Source organism: Rana temporaria, chromosome 4 (assembly GCF_905171775.1).
Source record: "Rana temporaria chromosome 4, aRanTem1.1, whole genome shotgun sequence".
NCBI lineage: Eukaryota > Metazoa > Chordata > Amphibia > Anura > Ranidae > Rana > Rana temporaria.
In genome coordinates, this window is record NC_053492.1 from 28,085,606 (window position 1) to 28,099,313 (window position 13,708).

General features: G+C 43.1%; 1 protein-coding gene across 1 annotated transcript in view; it reads right to left on the bottom strand.

Annotated features, from left to right (window-relative positions):
• Positions 1-10,500: 10,500 nt before the first annotated feature.
• LOC120936052 (alpha-1,4-N-acetylglucosaminyltransferase-like) overlaps positions 10,501-13,708 on the bottom strand; it is a 37,224-nt gene continuing 34,016 nt past the window's right edge. The window contains exon 3 of the mRNA XM_040348151.1: positions 10,501-11,204. Within this exon, the coding sequence (XP_040204085.1) occupies positions 10,617-11,204 (588 nt within the window). The 3' untranslated portion in view covers positions 10,501-10,616. The remainder of the gene's footprint in view (positions 11,205-13,708) is intronic.

The following is a 13,708-nucleotide window of genomic DNA, read 5'->3' on the forward strand; positions in this document are numbered from 1 at the left end:
TCTGCAATAAAGTTTGTTAAAATCCTTTTAATGTACATACATCACACAGGGGGGGGGGATTTTTTTTTCTCAACAAAAGTGGAGTTACAATTTAAATTAAAAGGAAAGAATAAAAAAAATAAAGAAAAAATAAGTAGATCAAGATTTTTTTTTTTTTGTTTACCAAAGTTTATTTTAAATATAGATGTGGATAAGCAAACGTACATTGAAAAATATATGGACAATACATTGTTCAGCATAGTTTCTATGGATGACAAAACATGTATAATTGTGGAAATATCCATAGGTATCTATGTAATACAGATAACAGCTATTACATTCTCTGATGACTCGACATACCCTATCTATGAGTTATCCACAGTGTATGAAGTGAGAGGGTTGTGTATAGGGTAGTGTAACCTAAGGTGAACCTATTGAACTAGGGACCAATTGGACCATTTATCGTTATATGTTTGCATGGAATCGTTGAGGGTATGAAAAACTCTCTCCGTAAGCTTAAGGGTATCCATCCGATCCAACACCTGTTGCCACGAGATGTTGTTGGATCTCCAGTTCAATGCAACCATCCACTGAACCGAACTACAGAGGGAATGAAGCAGTCTAATATATGGGATGGGGATGTCTGGGATCCCAGCATAAAGGATGCAGATTTGAGGGGTGAAGGAGATTTTAAGGCCAGAAGTCTCCTCAAACTTAGTTACTGCGGTTTTCCAAGCTTGTTCTAGGTATGGGCAGCTCCAGAATGTGTGTAGTAAAGTCCCCTGTTCAGAGCACCCTCTGAAGCAGTATGGGGAGGCTGATGTATAAAAGGAGTGTAGTTTATAGGGTGTGAGGTACCACCTGGAGAAAATCTTAATTGGCGTTTCTCTAAAGGGGATAGCCTTATTGCTTTTCCGTAGGTTTTCTGCCATGGAATACCAAGTTTCAGGAGGAAGTGTGATTCCTAGGTCTGCCTCCCAATGAAGCATTTGTGTGGATTTCTCTTCTGCTTTAAAATTGTTAATGTAGTTATACAACAGAGAGATCATCCCTTTATCCCGTGAGGAAGAGAGGCATATTTTTTCAAACAATGTTTTGGTAGGGAGAGTGGATAATGAGAAGTGATCTGCGTAGAAGGATTTTATGAGTCTGTAATTTCCTATCTCCGAATGAGGGAGGCCATGGTCTTTTTGGATCATTTCAAAAGTCTTAAATTCCCATTTGGATTGTAGTGCAGATAAGGTGCTTAAGTTACTATCTAACCATAATGAAAAGTGACTTTTGTTGGTAAAAGCCAGGTTGAATCTAATGTCGCCTAAGTATGAGGTAAGTGGGGAAATGGGGGAGGAGAGAGAGTGAATATTGTTGATCTTCATCCACAGTTGGAAAAGATGTGCTACTACTAGGTTAAATTTGGAGAGTTTTCTATATAGAATGTTTCGAGACCATAGTATACCTTGGAGATGATATGGCAGGATTGAGGAAGATTCAAACCTCTTCCAGGGTATGTTTTGTAGCGGGGAGAACCATTGTGATATCTGGGAGAGCTTCGTGGCCAGGTAGTAGTGCCATAGGTTGGGTAGGCCCAGGCCTCCTTTTGATTGGGGTCTGTGTAGAAGTGCATAACTATATCTGGGTTTCCTACCCTCCCAAATAAATTTGTTGATTGATTTCTGAATACCCTCAATCTTGGATCTGGGGACTAAAATGGGGAGGGAGCGGAAGTAGTATAATAGTTTTGGAATTATACTCATTTTAATAGCGCAGACTCTTCCTAGAAAGGAAATGTGATGAGAGGACCAAGAGTTCAAGAGGTGTTCAACACGAGCGATGATAGAGGGGTAGTTTGCCTTGTATAGTTGTGGGTATGAGGAGGCAATATTGACTCCTAGGTATTTTAGGGAGTCCTGACACCAATTGAACTGGAAGTTGCTGCTCAATCTGGTTAATAGATCAGGGGGTAAGTTTAGTGAAAGAGCTGAACATTTGGTGGGGTTAACTTTGAGACCTGAGACAGTGTGAAAGGTATTTAAGGTATCCAACAACACCGGAATAGATAGGAGGGGTTCTGTGAGGAATACCAGTGCATCGTCTGCGTATAAACTGATCTTGAACTCTGAGTCTTTGCCAGGGTACCCCCGTATGTCAGTGTTGTGCCTGATGGCCTGTGCCAGAGGCTCTATGGCCAACGCGAAAAGGAGTGGGGATAAGGGGCAGCCTTGCCTGGTTCCTCTACCCAGTGAGAAGAATTCTGAGTTATGTCCCGGGATTTTGATACGGGTTTTTGGGGCGTGGTAAAGGGCATTAAATCCCTGTAGGAAGTTACCTGTGATGCCGAATTTAGGGAGAAGTTTATTCAAATAGGACCAGCTAACGCTATCAAAGGCTTTGTGTATGTCCAAACTCAAGAGGCAGGCCTGTTTGGATTTCAAATTAGCGTCTTGTACAATATTAGTAACTAATCTTATGTTGTCTACTATCTGTCTACCTGGGATAAAGCCTGATTGATCATGATGGATTAATGGGGAGATAACAGAGGCCAGTCTGTCTGCAAGGATTCTACCAAATATCTTAAGATCATTATTTAAAACTGAAATGGGGCGAAAATTTTGAGGGAGGGTGTGGTCTTTGTCAGGTTTAGGGATCAGGGAGAGGTTTGCCAGCAACATCTCATCTGGGAATTGATTACCGTCTAGGACATAATTAAATAATTTCATAAGACTGGGGGTTAATCGGGAGGAGAATTTTTTATAATACGTGGTTGTGAAACCATCAGGGCCCGGGGCCGTTGAAACCTTTAGAGATTTAATTACTTGGGCTATCTCCTCAGCTGTACAGGGTTTGTTCAGGGATTCAGATTGGTTGAGGTCAAGCGAGGGAAGTCTAAGGTTGTTTAGCCACGTGTTCGCAAGGGCATCTGGGTTTGTACCTGGGTCAGATAATAGTTTTTGGTAGAATTTGGTGAAGATGTCAAGTACACCTTTGGGATGTGTCACCAAATTGCCCTGAGAGTCTCGTAATTTATAAGTATGGGAGGGGTTAATGTCTTGATTCAATTTTCTGGCGAACATTGCCGAGGGAGAGTTACTGTATAGTAAAAATTTGGCTTTCGAGAACCTCAAAGATCTCTCTGTATTAGCTGATAAAATTAGATCAAGGGCTTTACGTTTTGATTGGATCTGTTGTGTCGTTTCTGGTGAGGCTGAGTGTTGTAATTTGTGATACAGTTGGTTCAGGTCATTGGTCAGGCTTCTGATTTGTGCCAGTCTTTCTCTATTTTTTGCTGCAGCCATTTTAATGATGTGGCCCCTAAGAACTGCCTTATGGGCCACCCAGATAGTGGTTGGGGGGGTGACATCATTTATGTTATCCTCAAAGTAGTTGTCTATATGGGAAGCAATCGAATCTCTATTTATTGGGTCAGTCAGTAGGGCATCATTAAGTCTCCAGTTGTATACTGAAGGAGCAAGGCCACTGTGAGATGTGTCGAAGGATATGATATTATGATCAGACCACGGGCAAGGGTGTATACAAGCATGTGATGAGTTAGCCAACAAGACAGGGGTACAAAAGATGTAGTCCAATCTGGCATAGCAGTCGTGTGGGTGGGAATAGTGTGAAAAGGCCTTGATCCCTACATTATGGGCCCTCCAGGTGTCAATTAATTGATTTCTATTAATTAGCCTATTAATAGTTTTAGAGAAGGATTTCGAGGAGGGTGAGATTTTACTTCTGTCCAGAGCGGGATGCGCTGTCAGGTTAAAATCTCCACCCAGGATTGTATGTGGGGAGTGGAATCTATCAAGTACATTGAAGAAATTTGAGAAAAACGTTGTTTGGGATTCATTTGGAGCATATATAGATGCTATTGTGATCTCTTTGTTATTGATAGTACCCTTGAGAATTATAAATCGGCTGTCCGGGTCTTTATACATTTGTTGTATATCAAAAATAATTGAATTACGAATAAAGATTGCAACTCCCCTCGTTTTGTTAGTGTAAGTGGTGTAGTAGTGTTGGCTATATGTCCTGTTAAAGAATGTCGGGTGGTTTGCCGTGGCAAAATGTGTCTCTTGTAGCATGACAATGTCTGCACCAAGTCTTTTATAATGTTGAAATGCTTTTTTTCGTTTGTGCGGTGAGTTAAATCCCTGTGTGTTGTGGGAAACTATTTTAAGGTTCATTGGTAAGAAATAATAGTTTTATCCTCTGAGTATTATCTATTGGGGTATCAAACCACAAAGTTGCATTTTGGGGCAGATTTATCATACATAGGGTTATCATACACATATGGTAACTATCTCTGAGGTGCTGAACGTAGCCATAGGGGGTGTGTGAGTCATGTATTCTCAATCTGCATGAGGCAGTGATAATTTTGAGAGTAAAATGCATCAGAAAGAAACTAGCATATATAAAACCGTAAAATGATTGTCTCTGAGTGAGCTTATCCGAAATGAAAAGGGCCCTAGTGGCCAACAACATATACCACTGAATCATCAACATAGTAGGATATAACTTGGGGACAGGAGAAATCCTGTCAAACATTACACAACACTGGGTTGCAGAAGGTGGGACCAAAATGTCCCTGGACCACAAACTGCTCGGGTGATGTCCCATCCGAGGATGGAGCAGCAATCAAGAACAGCTGTGGAAGTGGGGTCAATCTAGCGACGACGGATGTTCTAGGCATCTTGTATTATATATATTAAAGCAGTAATGCATTGCAAAGGAATTTGGTTATCAATGAGCTGGAAGAAGCAGAAGGAGATAATAAAACAAATAAAAAAAAAGAAAAAGAAAAAAAAACTGAAATAGAATAATGGGCATAATCAAAATTTGAGAAGAGCTATTTAGGGTGGGAGCCCCCACCCCAAATTCGATGCTGTAGTGAAGATGAGTCAGCCAAGTCTGTTAAAGCTGGATCAAATCGGGCAAAGAGTTGTATGCATTTTTGTATGGCAACATGGAGTTTGAAGGTTCACAAAGTTTGTGATGTGAGCAATACATTTGTCCGCTTGTTCAAGGAGTAGGAATAAACCTTCTAAGGTGAGTATTCAGCTATCAATGCATCCGCAGCAACTGTCTACCAAAGTGCAAACAGGGTGAGAGTCTGGAGGATAGATTGGTGACCAGATCTGGCTCGCAGTCCTGCTCCGAAGAGGGGGGACTGAGTGATAAAGGGTCAATAGACCAACAGTGGGAGAGGTAACAGAGAGAACCAAGGAACAGAACGGATTCACAAATTAATGTGAGATGGACCATACGTGGTCAACGAGGATTATGATTGGAAGGACTGGATCAGTCTCCTCTGTTCCCTCTGATTGCGTCTGGTGGGAGGTGTCGACCAGATGGGGGAAGGCCTGGGTGTAGCCGGGGGACGAGTAGGGGGATCTTGAGTAATCAGGCCCAATTTTACCAAGAGTTCCTTCCCTTCTATGACGTTGTAGACCATATATGTAGATCCATTGTGTGGGACCGTAAGCTTAAAGGGGAACCCCCAACGGTACCTAATTTTAGCAGCTTGTAACACAGTAGTGACTTCTTTCATCCTGCGTCTCCTGTCCAGAGTCGCATGTGATATATCTGGGTATATTTGGATTCTTTTGCCCTCCATATTCAGATTATGTGAATTCCTGGCAGCGCGCATTATGTCTTCCTTGATTAAAAAGTCCCTCATGCACATCACTATGTCCCTGGGGGGACCTTCAGGAGGAGGTTTAGGCCGCAATGCTCTGTGTATTCTGTCACAAATGAAGGCATATGGGGGCTTTTCTGGTAAAAGGTTTTGAAAGAATTTTGAAACTGCAGGCATCAGGTCTGTGACTGTCTCAGGGACTCCACGCAGCCTAATATTATGGCGGCGATTTCTGTTATCAAGGTCCTCGACCTGAGCCTGCATGAAGGCAAAGTTGTCTGCTAGGTTTTCAAAATCCCTCCTGAGATCATTGTGAGCTAGGGAGAGCTCATCGTGTTTTGTTTCTAGAAGGTCTGTGCGACTGCCTATATTGGCAATTTCCTGGGAGAGAGCCGCTGTGGATTTATGAACTTCATGTTCAATTTTATCCACAAGTTTATTGAATATGGCGGTCAGACTGTCATCTAGGTCCGCTTTAGATAGCGGTGAGTTGTACTCACTGTTGTGGGGTTGTACAGCCGCGATCTCCGTCGGATGTTTGTCCGTGCAGGGCTGTGTCCACATGTGCTGGTCAGCGCCATCTTGGGACACCTTCTTGTGTCTTTGCTCCATGTTAAGGAGAAAGTTTGTCAGGGTGTGCTCGGGTCTCCTATTCCGCTTCTTCCTAGCGTATGGCATACACTGGGTGTTCCTGCAGGGGTGCTTAGTGAAATCGCCGCTGAGAGTGCTGAATTGCCCTGGGAAATCCGCCTAGAAGGCACGGGTCTCGTGGAGCGCGGCTCAGGCCAGTCCGTTCAGCATCGCGCCGCGCATGCGCCCCCAGTAGATCAAGATTTGCCAGGGTAAATCTCCATGATCCCCACGACTAAGCTCTGGGAGGCGGAGTGAAATTGGTCGGAGCCCAGGCTGAGGTCGCCACTCCATTCACCTCTCCAGGACACCATAGATGTGTGACTTCCAGGGGCTACCCCTTCTTCTACACACACCCTCACTGTCAAGCCTGAGCGGCACACATACACTTCCATTTGCCATTGTTAATGTTACGGTCACTTTTTTTGTGTAGAATTTAACCAATTGGCGCCCAGGGTATGTCATATGACGTCCTGGGCTTTGTGGGGGTATATCTGAATGATGGGTGCGTGCAGCTACATGCATCATTCAGATATATCCGGTTTCAGCCGGCGATTCTCTGCACCATAAGAATGATCATAGCGGCTGTTCCGCCACTTGATAGTACTCACGGGCAGCAGAAGGGGACGTCCCCCCCTTCCGGTGCTTCTCCCGACTGACCTGTGCGATCGGTGAGCCGGTGACAGGATCCGTCAGCCCCGGATGTTGATCACAGATATTTACGGCAGACCAGATGGTCGCCGAAGTCTCGATGATCGTTGGAGGCTGGGCGTGATGATATGACGTCACGCCCAGCCTCTGCATTAAAAAAACGGTGCTGCTTCGTCTTTCAATCGTTTTTCTTTTTTTTTTTTAGGCTTCCCAGCCTAGTGGTGAAATGTGGGGTCCTATTGACCCCATATCTCACCGTAAAGAGGTCCTGTCATGTCATATTCCTATTACAAGAGATGTTTACATTCCTTGTAATAGGAATAAAAGTGGTCAAAATTGTATTTTTTTTTTTTAAATTAACAATACAGGGGCACTTTTTTAAAGTGTCCCTGTCCCTGTGAGCTTGCACGCAGAAGCGGACGCATACGTAAGTCCCACCCACATATGAAAAGTGTCAGAATTGGAGGAAACCGTTGAGGATCTCGTCGGGCTAAAAAGAGAACATGTTCTCTATTTCCTCGCTGGGCAATGGGAAAATTTGGCTCACCGAGATCCTTGGCGGCTTTACAAGGAACTCGACGAGCAAAACGATGTGTTTTGCCCGTCGAGTTTCTCGGACGTGTGTACGGCCTGACAGTGTGTATGCAAGACAGCTTAAACGCAATTCCGACGGAAAATTACGTCTGATTTTATCCCATCGAAAATTCTGATCGTGTGTACAGGGCATTACCATTTACCACCAAAAGAAAGACCAATTTGTCCTGAAAAAAATAAGGTATAATCCACCTGGATACACAAAGTAGTTGCAATGGTAGGCATAGTTTAACTGCCACATGTCAAAGTTGCAAAATGGTGCTTAGGCATTAATATTTGTTTTCCCTTATCCCCTCGGTGGATGCCTATGACGTGGTTTCTTGTAAGCCCACTGAGCCGTTTTTCCTCTCCGGGTAAAACAGGGACGATTATGAGATTCACTGGATCATCTAACTGTTTTTAATAAATCTTCTGGTTGTAATGTCCTTCATCCCACTTTCCAGCGGTAAATATAACATTGTTATGTTTGTAAATATCAATGCATAATGTCCAATGACTTCAGTAAAACTGAGATGTTTAATATATTTATTCAGGAGCCATTCATCCCCTGAAGAGACCCTAAGGTCGAAACGCGTTGGGTCTACATACAGTTTGATCATATAATGTAATGCTGTATAAATCACATGGCTGCATTGCTTTATTATGGAATATGTACTGTATCTCTACTACCAGAATTTATATTTTAGTGATAATGTGTATTTCAATAAAATATTTTTACACAACTCTTTTACTTGGATTCATATAATTTGCTGCATTAAAACCCCTTAGGGGAACTTCCCATTAGTACCATATACATTTTGGGATGCGCAGCCTGAACTCTCTGATGTGTTTTGTCCATTTTTTTATATTTGTTTTACCCTTATTCACAAAGAGCCGGTTCACACAGGGGCGACCTGGGATCCGACTTGAAGTTGCCCCAAGTCGTCCCAAGTCGCGTGGTTGAGAAAATCAATGGAAGTGAATGGAGCCGTCTTAATACACACTACTGAAGTCGCTTCGACTTCAGAAAAGGTTCCTGTACTACTTCAATCTGACTTCTAGGCAACTTGTACCCATTGGCCCGGATTCAGGTAGATTTGCCCCTTTGTTTACGGAGGCGCAGGGCAGCGTTTTTGCCCTGTGCCCCCGCAAATTTCCTGCGCTACCCGCGATTCACGGAGCAGTAGCTCCGTAAATTGCGTGTGCACTGTGTAAACTTGCCCTGCGTAAGGGCGCCTAATGTAAATGAGGCGCCCTTACGGAGGCGGGAATCATTTAAATTAGGCGCGCTCCCGCGCCGAGCATAGAGCGCATGCTCCGTCGGGAAACTTTCCCGACGTGCATTGCGGCAAATGACGTCGCAAGGACGTCATTTGCTTCAAAGTGAACGTGAATGGTGTCCAGCGCCATTCACGAATCACTTACGCAAATTACGTAAAATTCAAACGTCGCAACGCGGGAACGACGGGTATACTTTAGCATTGGCTGCCCCTGCTATTAGAAGGGGCAGCCTTACGCTAAACACGCCGTACGGAAACGATGTAAATTGCGTACGCAGGGCTCGCGTAACGTTGTGAATCGGCGTTAGTATGCAATTTGCATACTATACGTTGACCACAATGGGAACGCCCCCTAGCGGTCAACGCAAGAATGCAGCCTAAGATATGAAGGCATAAGGAGGCTTATGCCACGCATATCTTATGGTTGTAGTCGGCGTAACGAGCTCTCTGAATCAGGAGAACTCGTTACGCCGGGGCAAGTAAGCATGGCTACTATGGTTACGCAGACGCAATTGCTTCTTGAATCCGGGCCATTGATTTTAATGAAAGTTGCCTCAGAAGTCTGATCACTGTCTTAACTGAAGCAACAATACAGGAAGATAACATACATTTCTCAGGCAAACCCCTCCCTCCCTCCTCCCTCCCACAGAGCTGATTGTTGTTTGATTGGCCACTGGAAAGCCTCCTGTCCTGGAGGCGACTTGAAGTTGCCTTGTACTGTCCTGGAGGCAACTTGAAGTTGCCTTGTAAGTTGCCTGATGATTCATACTCAAGTCGTGTCCAAGTTGCCTCCCAAAGTCGTGCTGGAAGTCGTGTTGTCCCTGTGTGAACCGGCTCTAATGCCGCGTACACACTGTCGAAATTTCCAATGGGAGCTTTTCATCGGATATTCCGACCGTGTGTATGCCCCATCTAACTGTTTCTGTCTAATTTTCCGACAGACTTAGATAGAGAGCAGGTTCTCAATTTTTCCGATGGAAAAAATTCCTATCGGAAAATTCCGTTCGTCCGTATGGAATTCCTACGGGAGAAAAATCACGCATGCTCAGAAACAATTTGATGCATGCTCTGAAGCATTGAACTTCTTTTTCTCGCCTCGTCTTAGTGTTGTACATCACCGCGTTCTTAATGCCCGAAAGTTCAGAGAACTTTTGTGTGACCGTGTGTATTCAAGACAAGCTTGAGCAGAATTCCGTCGTAAAAAAACATCCTACTTTTTTGTACAGGGCATAAGGGTTTAACCTGTACAACTGCAAAATGCATGTTAAAGCTGGAGTCCTCTAAGTACATTTTTTATACAACACTTTTGAGTTAACCTTAAAGGGGTTGTACAATTTTTTTTTTCTAAATAGCTTCCTTTACCTTAGTGCAGTCCTCCTTCACTTACCTCATCCTTCCATTTTGCTATTAAATGTCCTTATTTCATCTGAGAAATCCTCACTTCCTGTTCTTCTGTCTGTAACTACAGTAATGCAAGGCTTTCTCCCTGGTGTGAAGTGTCGTGCTCGCCCCCTCCCTTGGACTACGGGAGAGTCAGGACGCTCTCTACATTGCAGAAAGGAGCTCTGTGTTAGTGGGCAACCTGACTCTCCTGTAGTCCAAGGGAGGGGGCGAGCACGACACTCCACACCAGGGAGAAAGCCTTGCATTACTGTGTGGAGTTACAGACAGAAGAACAGGAAGTGAGGATTTCTCAGAAGAAATAAGGACATTTAAAAGGATAATCGAAGGATGAGGTAAGTGAAGGAGGACTGCACTAAGGTAAAGGAAGATATTTAGGGGGAAAAAATGTTCCTTTACAACCCCTTTAAGGTGCTTCCTCTCTAAATTGAGTCACACAATCTGTTTTATAAGCACAACAAACCTTGTTACAGGTGAGTTTTCTCATTTGCCAATATAAATCCATAGGTGACTGGGCAGTATTTTTTGTAGAGATGTTCCACCAACGTGTTGCTTCCAGGTACCATAGATTTACCGTTTTTATTCATGAAATTCCAAAGATGTAAGGCATAGGAGTCATTAAAAGTTGGCAAATTCTCCCAGACTTCAAAATACCTTCTCCATGATGGATAATTGATGGGGTAGAAACGTTGAGGATGAAAATAACTGATGTTTCCACACATGACATCATCTGTAGAGTTAAATACGGGCATGCCACACAATTTCTTCACAACACGGGTGAAAAGCCCCGGTCCTTGGTGTCCCCATAACTCTCCCTTGTAGTTCTCAACAAAGTTCTCCATAAACTGCCATGCCAACTGGTAATGTGAGGAAAGGCCAAAAACACTACTGCTAGTAATTGTGAATTCTTCGGCTGCAAGGAAATGGTCCTGGGGTATTGGACGAAGTGAGATGACATCAGCATCCATGTAAATTCCACCGTATTTCCACATTAGGGCAAACCTACAGGCATCTGAGCTCACATGGGTCCAGTAGACTTCTTTTTCAGGGTTTACCTGATAATCCATAGAAGTACATTTAAAATATGTTTTAGCTTATTATTTTGCAAAAATGTAGGTGCTGTCATAATAAAAAGAATGAAATACCTAAGTGCCTTGTTAAGGTGAGCCCTGCATGCAGCAGTCTGGGTACTATGTGTACTGTCTTCAACAATGCTTTTATATTCTCTATGGGCCATCATATAGCAAACCAGAGCCCTTGTCCACTTCATTGGAACTCAACTCATATAGCCAGATTCAGAAAGACTGGCATAACTTTGAGGCGGCGTAGCGTATCGCATATAGTTATACACTACGCCGCCGTAAGTCAGAGAGGCAAGTGCTGTATTCACAAAGTACTTGCCTCCTAAGTTACGGCGGCGTAGCGTAAATGGGTCGGCCGAAGCGCGCCTAATTCAAATGAGCAACAGGAGGGTGTGTTTTATGTAAATGATTTGTGACCCGACGTGATTGACGTTTTTAACGAACGGCGCATGCGCCGTCCGTGGACATATCCCAGTGTGCATTGCTCCAAAGTACGCCGCAAGGACGTATTGGTTTCGACGTGAACGTAAATTACGTCCAGCCCCATTCACGGACGACTTACGCAAACAACGTAAAAATTTCAAAATTTGACGCGGGAACAACGTCCATACTTAACATTTCCTAGGCCAGCTTTTTGTTCGAAATAACTTTACGCCGGAAAAAGCCTTACGTAAACTACGTAAAAAAAATGCGCCGGGCACACGTACGTTTCTGAATCGGCGTATCTAGCACATTTGCATATTCTACGCCGAAATCAACGGAAGCGCTACCTAGCGGCCAGCTTAAATATGCACCATAAGATACGATGGCATAGGAGACTTAGGCCGCTCGTATCTTAGCCTAATTTAAGCGTATCTGGTTTCCAGAATACGCTTAAATTTACAACGGCTTAGATTCAGAGTTACGACCGCGTATCTACTGATACGCCGGTGTAAACGTCTCTGAATCTAGCTAATAGTCTCCAATTTGAAGCGCACTTTACACCCCAGGCCCAGGCTGCAACATGCAACACTCATCTTTCCATATAGGTACATGAAATAGATGAGGTAGATACACTATGTTGTCAAAAGTATTGGGATGCCTGCATTTACACGCACATGAACTTTAAAACCACGTTTAACCACTTGCTATACTGGGCTTATTTTTGTTTTCAGCACTGTGTCGCTTTAAATTAAAATTGCCCGGTCGTGCAACGTGCCTCCCAAACAAAATTGACATACTTTTTTTCCCCACAAATAGAGCTTTCTTTTCGTGGAATTTTATCACCTCTGCGTTTTTTATTTTTTGCGCTATAAGCAAAAAAAGAGCGACAATTTTGAAAAAAAAAACACAATATTTTTTACTTTTTGCTATAATAAATATCCAATTTTTTTTTCAAAAAACTATTTTTTTCTCATTTTAGGCCGATATGTATTCTACATATTTTTTGGTAAAAAAAATAAATAAAAAAAAAAATGCAATAAGCGTATAGTGATTGGTTTGCACAAAAGTTATAGTGGCTACAAAATAGGGGATAGAATTCTGACATTTTTTTTTATTATTATTTTTTTACTAGTAATACAGCGATCTGCGAATTTTGTCAGGACTGCGATATTATAGCGGACACATCGGACACTTTTGACACATTTATGGGACCATTCACATTAATATGCACTTATTACTAGCAAGAAATACATACAGGAAATATTAAAACACTACATTTTTTCCAAGGATGAGGGCTGCTCTCCAGGACTTGGACTGGGAGGGACTATTGGCACAGATGAACAGAGAAGAGAAATGGGAATTCTTCAAAAAGACTGTGTGGAACCTCACTGCAAAGTATGTTCCCATGGGCAATACGTTTAAAAGGCTAAAACTAAAACCTATGTGGCTCACGGTCAAAGTTAAAAAAGCTATAAAAAATAAGAAAGTAGCTTTTAAAAAATATAAAATGAAGGAACACTAGTGTTGTTTAAGGCTCCATTCACACCTAGGCAGACAAATTTGCGGTACAAATAGCAGCGTTTTGTACCACGATTTGCGGCGACAAAACGCCGGTATTGTCCGCCTAGATGTGCCCCAGATTGACCCCCTCTATGGAGATGCTTCCCATCTCCTAGCCGAACGCCGAAAGCCGCCTGAAAAAAAGGTCTGGGACCTTTTTTCAGGCGGCAGGCGTCCGGCGTTCGGCGTGGAGATGTGAACCATCTCCATAGAGGGACATGTGTTTTTATCCCTCTGGCGGCAGCGGCGTAGCACTACAGGCGTTAAAAAACGCCTAGATGTGAATGGGGGCTTAATGTTACAAAGAATATAACAGAATATGTAAAAAGGAAATCAAGGATGCAAAAATTCAAAATGAACGACAGATTGCAAAAGATAGTAGGACAAACCCCCCAAAAAATCTTTAAATATATTAATAGTAAAAAGGTGAAGTCTGAGCATGTAGGCTCCTTACAAAATAATCTAGAGTGGGTGACTGGGGACAAAGAGAAGGC